The 12500-nt window shown below is 37.9% G+C and overlaps 1 protein-coding gene across 4 annotated transcripts; it reads left to right on the top strand.

Moving 5' to 3' along the window:
- The first annotated feature begins 2287 nt into the window (after positions 1–2287).
- On the top strand, positions 2288–12408 carry LOC127757478 (flocculation protein FLO11-like). 4 transcript variants are annotated; one of them, XM_052282996.1, is made up of 8 exons: positions 2288–2641; positions 3851–4154; positions 4311–4416; positions 6358–6481; positions 6585–7358; positions 7885–8622; positions 8710–9817; positions 11724–12408. In XM_052282996.1, exons 2-8 carry the CDS (start codon positions 3968–3970, stop codon positions 12152–12154), a joined length of 3468 nt encoding a protein of 1155 aa, XP_052138956.1. In that variant the 5' UTR covers positions 2288–2641; positions 3851–3967; the 3' UTR covers positions 12155–12408. The 4 variants fall into 4 exon arrangements, with proteins under 4 accessions (XP_052138956.1, XP_052138955.1, XP_052138954.1 ...); XM_052282995.1 differs by having other exon boundaries at positions 7885–9817; positions 11727–12408; XM_052282994.1 differs by having other exon boundaries at positions 7885–9817.
- The last annotated feature ends 92 nt before the right edge of the window (positions 12409–12500 follow it).

Here is a 12500-nt window from a genome sequence, read left to right as displayed (position 1 = left end):
AGCAAATATCTGTGATTACATTAAACACCCTACCCCTAAAAAGATTTTCTTAACGCCTCTAATAAGTTAGTGAAAATTATAAAAGTTATGGAATAAGACAAATTAAACATACGATCCTTATTTCTGCTTAAATCAATCAAACCTGCATATCCATCCCCTCTACCGTTTGATCTCATCTTAGATATCTCACATTTCTCTTCTAATATAACGGTGTGTAAAAGTGTGCAAAAAATATATCCCATATTGCTCAAATGCATTAGTCAGATTTAAACCATGTGAGATATCTAAGTTTTGAATGTCTATTACTTTTGAATCATAAATTGTATTTTTCATCTATTTGTATCTTTTTTTTAATAATTAAATGTTGACTACCCCCGTGAAATCTCATCGTATTTCTATTTTTTTAGTGTGACGTATATATACGGTAGTCATAATTTTCTATGATGAATTACGTCACCTATGATTAGTCGATTACGTTTGCTATCAAATAATACATTAATTATTGATTTTTTACACAAATTGGTAGAGAAATTAGTTACATATGGTTGTATATCCAATATCTTTTATAGCAAAGTTCTCTCTTTTCCGAAAGAACTTCAAGAGTCAGATGTCATAGGTAGCATAAAACCTAATCTCAAGTAGGTAATTTTATAAATGGCATAATTAAATTCGTCATGCAATGTTAACGGAGAGAACATAGACAAATCGTACTTTTGAAATGTGGTAGGTATTATTTCGTAAGTATACAACTAAGTTTCTCAAATACAACCTATGATACATGCCCGCGCGCCTAGTTATAGTTTTATTTTTTTTCAAGTCAAAGACCACAGTTACCGTGGCTTACCGTTCGTGCAGTAATCATGAGCTTACCATGGGATTTGAAAATTCTTAATCCAAACTTTCTTAAAGATAAAATTCGTATGGTTTTTGACGTCACTGCACAATTATCACGTTTACCGTCGTCTTACCATCGAGGAGTTGTAACCTCCCCGGTGATGGTTTGGGAAACCTTGCTCATAGGCATTATAGTCGTATACAAGTTTATTTCCTAACGATATTCGAGGTTGAGCGAGACAACAACTTACAACTTTATTGGAAGATAAATTTGCATAGGCACATATACTTCTTCAGTTTCAAAATTCGCTTTGATATGCCCTTATTGAACATATGGGATATATGGAAGTTAAATAGCCTTCCATTACCTGGGCAGTGCTTTGATTTGTCTGTTTACTCGTTATGGTAGGTAATTAACAGAATACGTTCGATTGGCACCGATTAAATAAACTTTCATGCAACAACTCCAAATATGATATCCCACGTCACATCCATATGCTCGCATAGCGTGCAGTTTATTTAACGATAGGAAATATACAATATCAAGGTGTTAAATATAAAATGGAAACAATTCAATTAACTATTGTCAGGTACTATTAGACCATGACGTCGTGGGAGTAAGCTACTAGGTTATAGCACACGTTCTATTAAAAATATATATGTTGTCCAATAACATCAAAGATACTTTAAGTAAAAAAAACCATAGTAGAGAGAACATGAAGTGATAAAAAAACCATTGTCACGGGTTTTGGTTAGTCATATTTGATTACTCGTAAATATTTTTACTAAAATAAAAGTGATTGAGTTTGAATGTAAGCAACTTCTAACGATAGTGCATTCTAAAGTGCTAATGGACAATGAATTATGGACAGAATTGAGTTCACGACAATTTCGAGGTTTTGATAAATTGATTTAAAACGCTTTATAAGAAGTCTCAATGAAAAAAAGCTTTCGTAAAATCGTGCTGTGATAAATTAGGAAGCTTTTTGAGGCGGAAACGGATAAGTTAAATAAAAAAGTCAATAAATTAATTTAAAGACGTTTTCTAAAGTAACGACACGAAAAAGGATTATATTAAAAACATGCCGTGACAAGTTTAGAAAACGTACCGTGATAAATTTAAACTAGAAAGTTAGCCCCGGAGGGAGTACTCTCCTTCAGCCACATAAAACGTGACGATATATAAGCGGAGTGAGTAGATTAACTTAGTTAGCTCTCACCAAGTGTTATGTTAAAAAAAGAAAATTAAATACAATTACAACTGTGAACTTGACGAGTGACACATTTAATCAACGGTGTGTACGGTAACTTGTTACAATCATACCGAAAACCCCTCATCTAGCCACACGGAATAGCCCACACAATGGTGTAGTCTTAACGCAAACAATAAATAAATCACCATTATTTAAGCCCAAAAAATGCTTCCAAATCATTGGATTAATTTAGCTCTGCCTCCAGAAATTTCATCTCCTCTTCCTCTCTCAGCTCAACTGCCTCCTCCTCTCTCTCTCTCCTCCTCGCTTGCCTCCGTCTCACTCCTCCCCTCGCCTCGCCTCGCTCTCGCTTGCTTGCGGCGGAATCCGGCGCGGCGGCGGACGTAGCCTCTCCCCTCCTTTGCTTGCTTGCGCGCGCGCGGACGCCGGCGAACGCGGCGCGGAGGCGCGGTGTGTGTGGGGTTTTCTCTGCTTCTCTCGTTCTGGGACCCGCCCTAGCTTTTGTCTCTCCCCAGTGCGGCGTTGTCACCGGGGGAGCTCGCTGGATTGAAGCTAAGCTGGAGGCGACGCGGATGGTTTTAATCTAATTGGAGGTATTGTCTCTGCACTGCCCGCTGCTTCCTGAGCTGTTCGTGCTGTAGGTTGGAGATCCATTTTTGGGCTGGATTGGATTGGATTGGTTTCTTCTTCCTCTGCAATTAATCCATCCGATTTCTTCTTGATTTCGATTTTTTTATGCGTGCTGGTGCGGTAAGAATAGCAGTTTGTTTGCAAAAAAAACAAAAAAGAAAAAAAAAAGAAAAGTAGAGAAAAAGTTGTGGGTTCAGCTGGACTCCTCCCATCCCCCAAGTTAGGTCCGCATCGGGTGGACTCCGTTTTGGTTGCGGTTTTGTTTGTTCGGCATCGATCTCCCTCTCCGTGTTGTTGATTCAGTTGTGCTTGCTGCTTGTGGTGCCGATTTTTTTTCCTTTTTTTTTTTACCGTTACGGCGTGTGCAAATGTTTCGGGGAATGGAGGCGGGCGTTTACAATGTGTTTGTGTGTGTTTTTTTCCCCTTCACGTGTAGTTCGAATTCGTCTAAATCATGTGTTTTGTAGTTGCCGAATTTCGTCCAGTTAATCTAAAATCTAATTGCAAGTCATGAAATGTGGGGGCAAAGAGTAAATTTGGAAATGTTGTGTGCTGTATGCATGAATTCGATTTTTGTTGTTGCCGTATGCTGCTTTAAGTTCTTTTTCTTTTTGAAGAATTACCTCGTGTGTTATTGTTTGAGATGCTTTGTTTGCTTGGGTAGGTTTCCTTGTTTCATGAGTCATTACATACAGAACAAGTTGCATCATGGTTTGTATAATAGCCAAGTAGACCCGAAGCCTTCAGGCGTGATTTTATCTAATCAATTTATTTTCGAGGAACTCATCTGCGACCCTAGCTCATTTGGCCCAGTTGGGTGGCTGATTTCACCTAGGCCTGTGACAGATTGGGCAGTTTGGGCAGTGGAGTGGGAGAAACTACAATAGCTTCAACTTTTATGTGTGCTTTTCTGTTCCTTTTTCTTAGATAGCTCATAATGTTAGTAAGTACGATAGATTCTTGTGTGTAATTGGGTGGATACTTTCTTTTCACGGTGTGATGTGTTGTACATTTGAGCAATTCATGATAAAAATAAATATTATTTATCTATTTTTTATTCGCAGCTTATGTTGTCGATCTTTTTGTATTACTGTTGTAGCTACTATAATTCCTTCCTTTTGTTTTGGTTTATCTCTGTTTTTCAGTCCTTTAATGGAACTGTCATGTCACAGATTGCAGGTTATGGTTTTTGGTCCACTTGTTAGGTTACCCAAGACAGGTTATGATTCTGGTCTTATTTCTCAGAAAGGAGCATAGAAGCATTTAGACAGATCAAAAGGCCGTAAAAGATGCCACCATCACCCTCAACAAGGAGATCTCCTTCAAGGGAAACTTTCCTCAGGAGGGTCAACAGTTTTGGGAATGCTCTGCCTGCTAAACCAAAGGATGAGGATCTCACTTTGTTTGCTGATATGCAGAAAATTGAGAACGATAATTTCTTACTGGAACCCTCTGAGGATTTTGATGAGTCAATCTGTAATGCTCTTATAAACCATTCTCGTTCTCGTCCTTTATACAATACTTCAGTTTCTATAAACTATTTTCCGTTATAATACTGCCTAGTGTTAAAAATGTTTTCTACTGCAAATTGCCATTAATTTCCTTTGTAAAACAATGCTTCCTGTGTATCAGCAAAATTGAGTTATTTCCCTGATGTCAAGCTTGGTGTCAACATCCCTACACGGAGAGAAAGCCATGATTTGCTTGACGTTGATGGTGACAAAAATGATTATGAGTGGTATGTAAACTAAATAGCACATTACATTTTGTTCTATCTCGATTAGTATAGCCATATGCTGGTTATCAACATTGCTTGCTTTATACTCCCAGTTCAAGCTAATTATGTACAGTTTTAGTGATACAGAAGTGTTACCTTACTGCCTTTAGTATTTCAGTGTGCTTCATATGTTCATTAGTATTTTCTAACTAGTAGCAGTTTAATAGAAGAAAAACTTATGGTCAAAGTTCGATTTAAAATACTGCAACTTGGGGAGTATGATTCATCAAGCCATCCTTTATCCTATTCTGTGATGTTTCTTCCTGACAAGATATAGTTTAGCTATTATATGGATTAAGGTGCATTTCTTTCCTGGGCATATTGGTGCATGCAGACTGCAGTTGTTGACTTGTTATACCTTGCATATATTGTTGGTTAAATTGGAATAAGGCAAGGTTTTATTGATATGGCAGGGGTATGCCAATTTTTTACAAAGAAAATTTACGCTTTATGCTAAATATAGAAAGTCGCATACAAATTCACATGCATTTCAGTTGAGCCTATTGTCTATTATGATTACATATTCATTCATCAGCTAAGTAACAAACCAAAAAAAATAATGATGTTATGGGGCACGTTGATTCATGGATTGATTAAGAGTATGGACACATGGGGATAACATACTTTCCCTCAATTAGCACCAGCAGATCTTCTCCCAGTCAGAGCCAAGAGAAGCTCTGAATCTTATTCGACTAACTTTAGAGATTCATTGCTTATAATTGATAATATCTGCTTTCTTTACAGTACGTAGAAACTTGCCCCTTAAAAATGCAATATCTGTTTTCTTTTCAAACCATCTCTCTTCCTAATTACTAACTTATAACTTTCCTAACAAAGAAATAGGATGCCGATTGACTAATTCCTGTCATAGGAAACTATTTAATTGTTTAAGAAAATAGATAATCTAATCCTATTACTACAGTTTGCGGGGTAATGTTCGTGCACGGTATTGCTTCCATAACAGATGTGTTGTCATGCATGGGTAGGAGCATCTAGTCAAACTGCTGCTAGAGGTGCTAAGGGTGAGGTCCATCAACTAGGAATTAAGACATGTTTGTACATTGGCAAAGATTGATTCTTTTGAACAGAAATAATCTGTCATGACTGGAACTATGAGCACGAGGGAGGTTGTCTCCAATGCAGTTTCTAGAAGCAGTTCAGCACTAAAAAATTAATCCTTATAACAATATAACATACAAAAAAAATAGAACTAAATGTATGTGGCCTATGTAAGGTCCAACGGCAAATAGATTATTGGAGAAAGCTGCCTGATCCTGTGATTTTTCACTGGCTGAATCTGGAAATAGTATTCAATGTTATCTGGACTTCTAGTTTATCCGTGGCCAATTGCAACCATAAATTTGTACCAGGTAGACTGCAGTTTGAAGTTGAGCAGTGCAAGGTCTGTCTCAGTCAACCTTTTAGTAGGTTGTGTGACTAGTCATGCAATGCTGGTTGGACTTGGTGATATAGTATATGACAATGTGACAAGAATCCCATTATGTGACATTTATTATTCTCTACTCTGTCAAATGCTAATTTGCTTAAACAGTGGGATGTAATACCATCATAAAATGCTAACTTAGCAAATAAGATTAGTTCTCATGTCTGAAGAATGTTAAAAATGACCTATTATTGATAAACTGTTTTGTATGGATAACTATGATACTAGTCACTCTTGCTATTGGAGGATCATTCCTCAGAAGAATTAGCAGCATGGCTCGACCACTGACTATAACTTGGTTGCCTTAATTGCAATGCATCTGTAGTGTAACTTACTCAAATTGTGTTTGATTGATAGATTACTAGACCTGTTCATGCTACCTACACTTATACTTATATTCAGCATTTAAATCTTGTTTGTGTCTAATGACTTGACTACCATCTGTGTTTTTAATACAGGTTGTTGACTCCTCCAGAGACCCCACTTTTCCGTTCATTGGATGATGAAGAAGAACAGTCTGCTGGTCAGGATTCTAGGGGCAGAACTAAGAGTAAGCCCATACGAATTTCGGGGTCATCCACAGTGAGTGCCTATGTACAGCATACTCTCTGCTAGGGTTCTAAACTGCTCCTTGTGGCATCCTAACTATCAATTTTATTATTATTTTTGTGTAACTTATACACAGGTGGACAATACTCAAAGGTCTAGTAGAAGCAGTGCAAGCCCTATTAGGCTTAGTCCATCACCACGCTCCATGTCAAGGACAAGACCCTCTAGTGCAGCTTCTCGCTCTAGTCCACCATTTGCATTGCAACCACCAACACCATCACGGAGACCTTCAACTCCTCCATCTGCAAAAACATTAACACCTCCACGGAGATCTCCAAGTCCTGCCTCAACATTAACACCTCCACGGAGGTCTCCTAGTCCTGCCTCAAGGAGGATGAGTACTGGTTCAACCCCAGCGTTAAATAGGACAAGGGGTCCTTCTCCAGTTAAAACTAACCGCATATCTTCTTCACCAAAACTTCAAGGATGGCATTCAAATGTTCCTGGATTTTCTCATGATGCACCTGCAAATCTTCGAACTTCTCTGCCAGATCGTCCAGTATCCCATTCAAGGGGTGGATCCCCTTCTCCTCCTATCAGTGGAAGGGACATGGGTTCCAGAGGCAGACGCCAATCACTATCGCCTACTCCATCTAGAAGAGCAAGTTCATCTCATAGTATTGAACGAGATCGTTTAAGCTCGTATAGCAAAGCTTCTGCAACATCTTCTGGTGAAGATGATCTGGATTCCATGCAGTCCCTACCAGTTGCCTATTCCACCAGCCCAGCTGTAAAAAAGAGCTTGTCTATGATGAAGACCAGAACTATTGCTTCATCAAAGAAGCCGTCCACAACTTTTTCCACTAGTTCTGTCCCAAAGCGGTCATTTGATTCTGCAGTTTGGTTGATGGTAAGCATTGTTTTGTTTTCTGTTATGATGATAGATTACCTCCACCTTACTGAAATAGTACCTGAGCCTCTTGTGTCCATAAATCAGTTTAGAAAATTTGCTTTTAATAATTGTGCAGTTAATCTGATTTGTCTCTTTCTTTCTTAGCTATTGTATATCCTTTTAATAATTTGCTTTTAATATTCCTGCATATTTTTTGGTTATATTGCTTTTATCTAGTGCCCAAACGTTTTCGATGTATGGTATCATGAATTACATATTTGAATATTCTTTTGGTAGAGTTGCTTGTTCTTTTACTTGTATTATGACCATGACCATTTTTTAAAATTATGAAATGTATATTCATTCCCTTTAGCATTGTTAATTACTTGCTCTAACCATTCCATTTCACTCGATAAATATATCTTCATCTGCTAAAAATACTTGCATATGCAGCTAGTATACTGCAATCTTTCTTATTGTTCAACTTGTTCTTGATTTTTGTCAAGTTGCACTTACGATGAGAAATGTGATCTTTCCTTTCTAGGATCATCGCAAAGCTCCCAATGATATGTTCCGGCCACTGCTATCAAGTGTCCCTACTACGACATTTAATGCTGGCAAAGGAAATGTTGTGCAGCGGCCTATGTTTTCTCATAATTCTTATATGACAACTAGCAGCAATGCAAGCTCTGAGCATAGTGCCAGTTTCGGCCCATATGTGGATAACGACCAAGAGCAGCATGATCAGATTAGTGAATGGGATGATAACCATCAAGTTCATGGTGATATATTTATGTTTGATAAATTGGATGAATTGAATGAAGAAACCAGTCATGAGGAGACTACAAAATTTGTGGAAAGTGATAGACAGGACATTGACATGGAAAAGGGTTGGGCAGCTAGTCAGACTTCTGGTACAAACAGTTCTCATGTTGGATATGGTGAAATGGCTACTTGCACCAGGTGCGGGAACGTTTTCAAGGTTATGGATGTGGATAGACAAGGTGACTATTGTGAAGAATGTGGTTTATTGCTTAGCATATGTTCTGCAGGCCCTGTGACACAAACTTTACAAGAAGCACACCAACAGGACGAAATAACTGCAAATTGTAAATCATATGCTGAATCTGGAACTTCTATAGCCTCGGATTGTGTAGAGTATAGGGAAGAAGCATCTCTTGGTCATCAATTTAATGATGAACCTCCAGCTGATTGTATAAAAGCATGTTCCCCACTTCAGTCAATGGTGGACACAAATGAGGAAATGCTGCTGGCTCATGAGGTAATGAATCATACCAAAAATATAAAGCCATATCATGTTGATGACTCTCTAAGAAATAACAATGATATTTCATTTCATCCATTTAAGGTAAGTGATAACCAACAAGCATCTGCAGAACACGAGCATTTCAGGGACCAAATTAACAGCCACAGTGAAAGCTTGCCACAATGCCTTCCTGAGCTAAACCGCCAGCATAATGATTCCATCTCTCAAACTGCCTCTGGTGATAATTATCAACTGGGATCAACAGCATATGCAAGTCCTAAGGTAGAAAACACTGATGCCACTGGGATATCGGTACTCTTACTCCAGAAGTCAAGTAGCAATAAATGGCCTGTTGTGGAAGGAAGGACTCTGTCTGCAACAAATATTCTTTGTTCAGAACCCTATTATACAAGGGATAGTATCAGTGCTATGAGGCGTAGCTTTGGACGGGATAGCTCTTCAGCAACTTCTTCCATTGATCTAGGGTCATCAAGGCAATCAGATGTACGTTTTGAGCGTCTCAGGAGTGGCAAGAGGGGTGATTTCGAGAAGGCTCGAATGAGCAGTACCATGAGCCATCAAAGTGTTGCTTCAGTGTCAGATATGTCAATTAGTGGTTCATCAGCTTCACTTTGCCCTCAGAGTGATGTTATTGGTGACACTTGTTTCCCAATTGACACGCTGGAAAGGAGTGCATCGAGAACAACAGTTTCTATTGAAGAACATGACAGCTCTTGTATGGATGCTTTATCAAGTGGTATGGAGTGTTCATCTGCTGTGCAGCCGATAATCAATGATGAAATCCTTGTTGACTTGAACACCTCAGGTTTTCATAGGTTAAGTGAAACAGAAGATATACTTATTAAGAACCATAATATGGAAATGGTGGCTGACAATGATCATTTGAGCACTAACTTGTGTTTATCAGATATTGAAATGCCAAGTGATGCCCTAGAATCTTCAGCTGCTGAGGAAAGTTATATACCAAAAACTGAGGAAGATACTTCCACCAAAGCACACTGCTATACAATCAGCACCCTAGAGCATCCAAGCGATGAGAACAACTTTGATGATCTTCAAATGCAGTCTGAAGCAGTTCAGTCTTCAAATGAGGAAAATAAATCCAATGGCTGTTGCACGCTTGCTGTCTCTGAGGATGACGTGTTGGTTTCTGGAACAGATACTAACATAAAGGAACTTCCTAATGATGGTATGGTTTCATGATTTCTAAATATGAACTTTTCCATGTCAAATATTCTACTTTTCTCATAACTTATTAACTCATGCTTATTCTGTACTTGCATAAATCATGCATTGCTCCTCTATGTTAAAGTCTTGTCTGGGAATCATGCTTTTTGTATTAAAGGATCTCCGGCCTCATCTTTTCACTTATGCTTATGCTTATCAGCCAAAATTTAAATTTTCAACTTTAAATTTGGAATTAATTTTAGGGTTTTTTTCATCGAAGTTTATTTTTCAGCCTTTGCTTTTAGGTCACTAAGAACACGTATATAAAAGTTTTATTCTCAAATTATTTTTCGTTTGCAAATATGCAGTTTCGCTAAACGATGGGGCCGCTCCTTTTTTTTAGTTCTACAGAAATTATTTACTCTTTCAAACCAAAGAAAAAAATATACAGTGGAGTAATGCATGTAGATTGTGTATTTTCTTGGATAAGAGGTGCTGTACAGCAGTATATAGAAGATTATGTGTGACTTTTTCCATGTTAAAGATAATATTTATCTCATTTTGCAACTTACCTAAAGGAACATGCTTCATGTTATTTTCGCTTTATTTTTCCTTTGGGGTTATGCACGCTGGATCATGGGAACTGTTTGGTATGGCATTCCTAGCTCTAATCTTCTACGCACATATGGTCTGCTGCATGTGTTGAATGGTCTTGTAGATGTTTCCATGCTTGGTGTAGTGACTAGTGCCTTCAATAACATATTAAAACCACCTGAAGATAGTACAGATGCACCTGCTACTGCAGCTTGTAAACTCAGCATACCATCACCAGATTACAGCTGTTGCACCTCATTTCCATGTCTGACAAGTGACAACAGATGTAGAGTGTCTAATAGGATATATATAGTAGTAGGAAGCGTGGTAGTGTCAATACAAGGTATTGAAAAGTGGGATGAAGGGGTTTAGAAAAGATGGGGGCTGGCAATTATCACATCAGACTGAGCCGCAGTACCATCCTCGATAGCTGAGGAGAAAAGAGTAAAACATGATATACTTTTAGAAGTAAAGAAGGCAAAAAAGGGGAAAACGAAATAATGAAAAGTTTTCTTTAAAATAGGCCAATTGATACTGTTGCACAATGTTGGCCATAGTTGATCTTCAATTCTTCATTGCTGTGCGGGGTCTGCAAATATAAACTTCTATTTGACACTTCACGTGTAGGTGGTAATTTTTTGATAAGATGCAGAACGGTTATTGTCAAGTAAGGCATAGAAACAATTTTATTAATAATCATTGCACTATTCTTTCTACTTTCTGGTCAGAATAATTCTGTATCAACAGAGGGTTTATGTAACACATTGATTAAAATCTTGAATTTTTTTAGAACATACCCTCGTTGATAAATTCATAGCTGATTGCTGTTTCATGGTCTATGGATACATGTAAATGTTCAGACAGGGTCTCTACTTACATGAAATGGTTTGCGTTGAATGTGTTCCTTTCCTTTCCTCTGATAAAAAACATTAACAATTTATATAGTCCCTCTGTTCTTTTTACTCGTCGTTTAGGACATCAACACAATATCCAATCCACTTGTTTTATTTTAAAATTGCCTTTCTGAATAAAAGTATTAACAATATAAGTATATACTGCATGAAAGTATTTTTCATGTCAAATCTCCTAGTGTAATTCACATATCAAATCTTAATATTTTATCATTATATTAGTGAGTTAAAATTTTGAGATTTGAGTACTTACATTCTAAAACAACATATAAAAAAGAACAGATGGAGTAATAAATATGAATACAAAATTCCTGAATGCCAGCGTCAGCAGAAGTTGCTCTAAAATATTCCAGAATAAACTTTGAGTTTCAGGGTGGTATACCATTGATTATGTATTTAACGTATATCTCTCTTCACTTGTAGCAGAATCACCCGAGGCAGTTGAAGGATCGAGGAAAGAAATTCAGAGATGCTTCACTTTGGAAGAAGCTACCGATACAATTCTCCTCTGCAGTTCTATTGTTCATGACCTTGCATACAAGGCAGCGACAATTGCACTGGACCATGAGCAGGAACGAGTACACGCAGAGCCTACTCGCCCATCTGTTACCATCGTTGGAAAGTCTATTCCAAAGGAGGATGGTTTACTTAAGCTGACTCACAGACGAACGCCTAACCGTAAGGTTAAAAGGAAAAGATTGGAAGGTGAAACAACCATAACCGAAAATGCTGAAAAGAAAGATGATATCTCTACAGACCACTCACCCGTGCGTTCCTCTTCTGGAATTACAAGGACATCTGAGAGCATGAAGCCTCCAAAACTGGAATCCAAGTGCAACTGTATAATTATGTAAGTTACTCAAGCATCTGGTACGGCAAAGGTGACTTGAAATAGAGGTTGGAATTGATGTATTATGGTAGTTCCATTCCACGCGCAATCAAGTCGTCCACAGTTGGTGAGTGACACAGGGCCTTAAGTTAGATTTTTTTTTTTTTTTTTTTTTGTGATGGTGCATTCCGTTTTTTAGGTAACAGAAGTGCACCCCAGAGCTATTCTTTTGTAAATTCTTTTTTCCCCTATGTTCCTGTTTTGTCAGATCTTCTGCTTGTTATGTGGTCTATCAGGGTTGTCCAAAGTGTGAATTTACTAGATTAAATATCTGTATTTATAGCCTGTTTTGTTGCAATGCATGAGGCTTG

Source organism: Oryza glaberrima, chromosome 12 (assembly GCF_000147395.1).
Source record: "Oryza glaberrima chromosome 12, OglaRS2, whole genome shotgun sequence".
NCBI classification, from domain to species: Eukaryota; Viridiplantae; Streptophyta; class Magnoliopsida; order Poales; family Poaceae; genus Oryza; species Oryza glaberrima.
Note: the sequence above shows the minus strand (reverse complement) of the source record. Positions and strands in the feature narration are given on the sequence as shown.

What these genes read in the sequence shown, in the direction of transcription:
- LOC127757478 (XM_052282994.1), top strand. Translation starts at nt 3,968, where the DNA reads ATGCCACCATCACCCTCAACAAGGAGATCTCCTTCAAGGGAAACTTTC. An exon ending in GGATTTTGATGAGTCAATCT is followed by an intron (nt 4,155 to 4,310) that starts GTAATGCTCTTA and finishes CCTGTGTATCAG; the next exon opens with CAAAATTGAGTTATTTCCCT. An exon ending in AAAGGAACTTCCTAATGATG is followed by an intron (nt 9,818 to 11,723) that starts GTATGGTTTCAT and finishes CTTCACTTGTAG; the next exon opens with CAGAATCACCCGAGGCAGTT.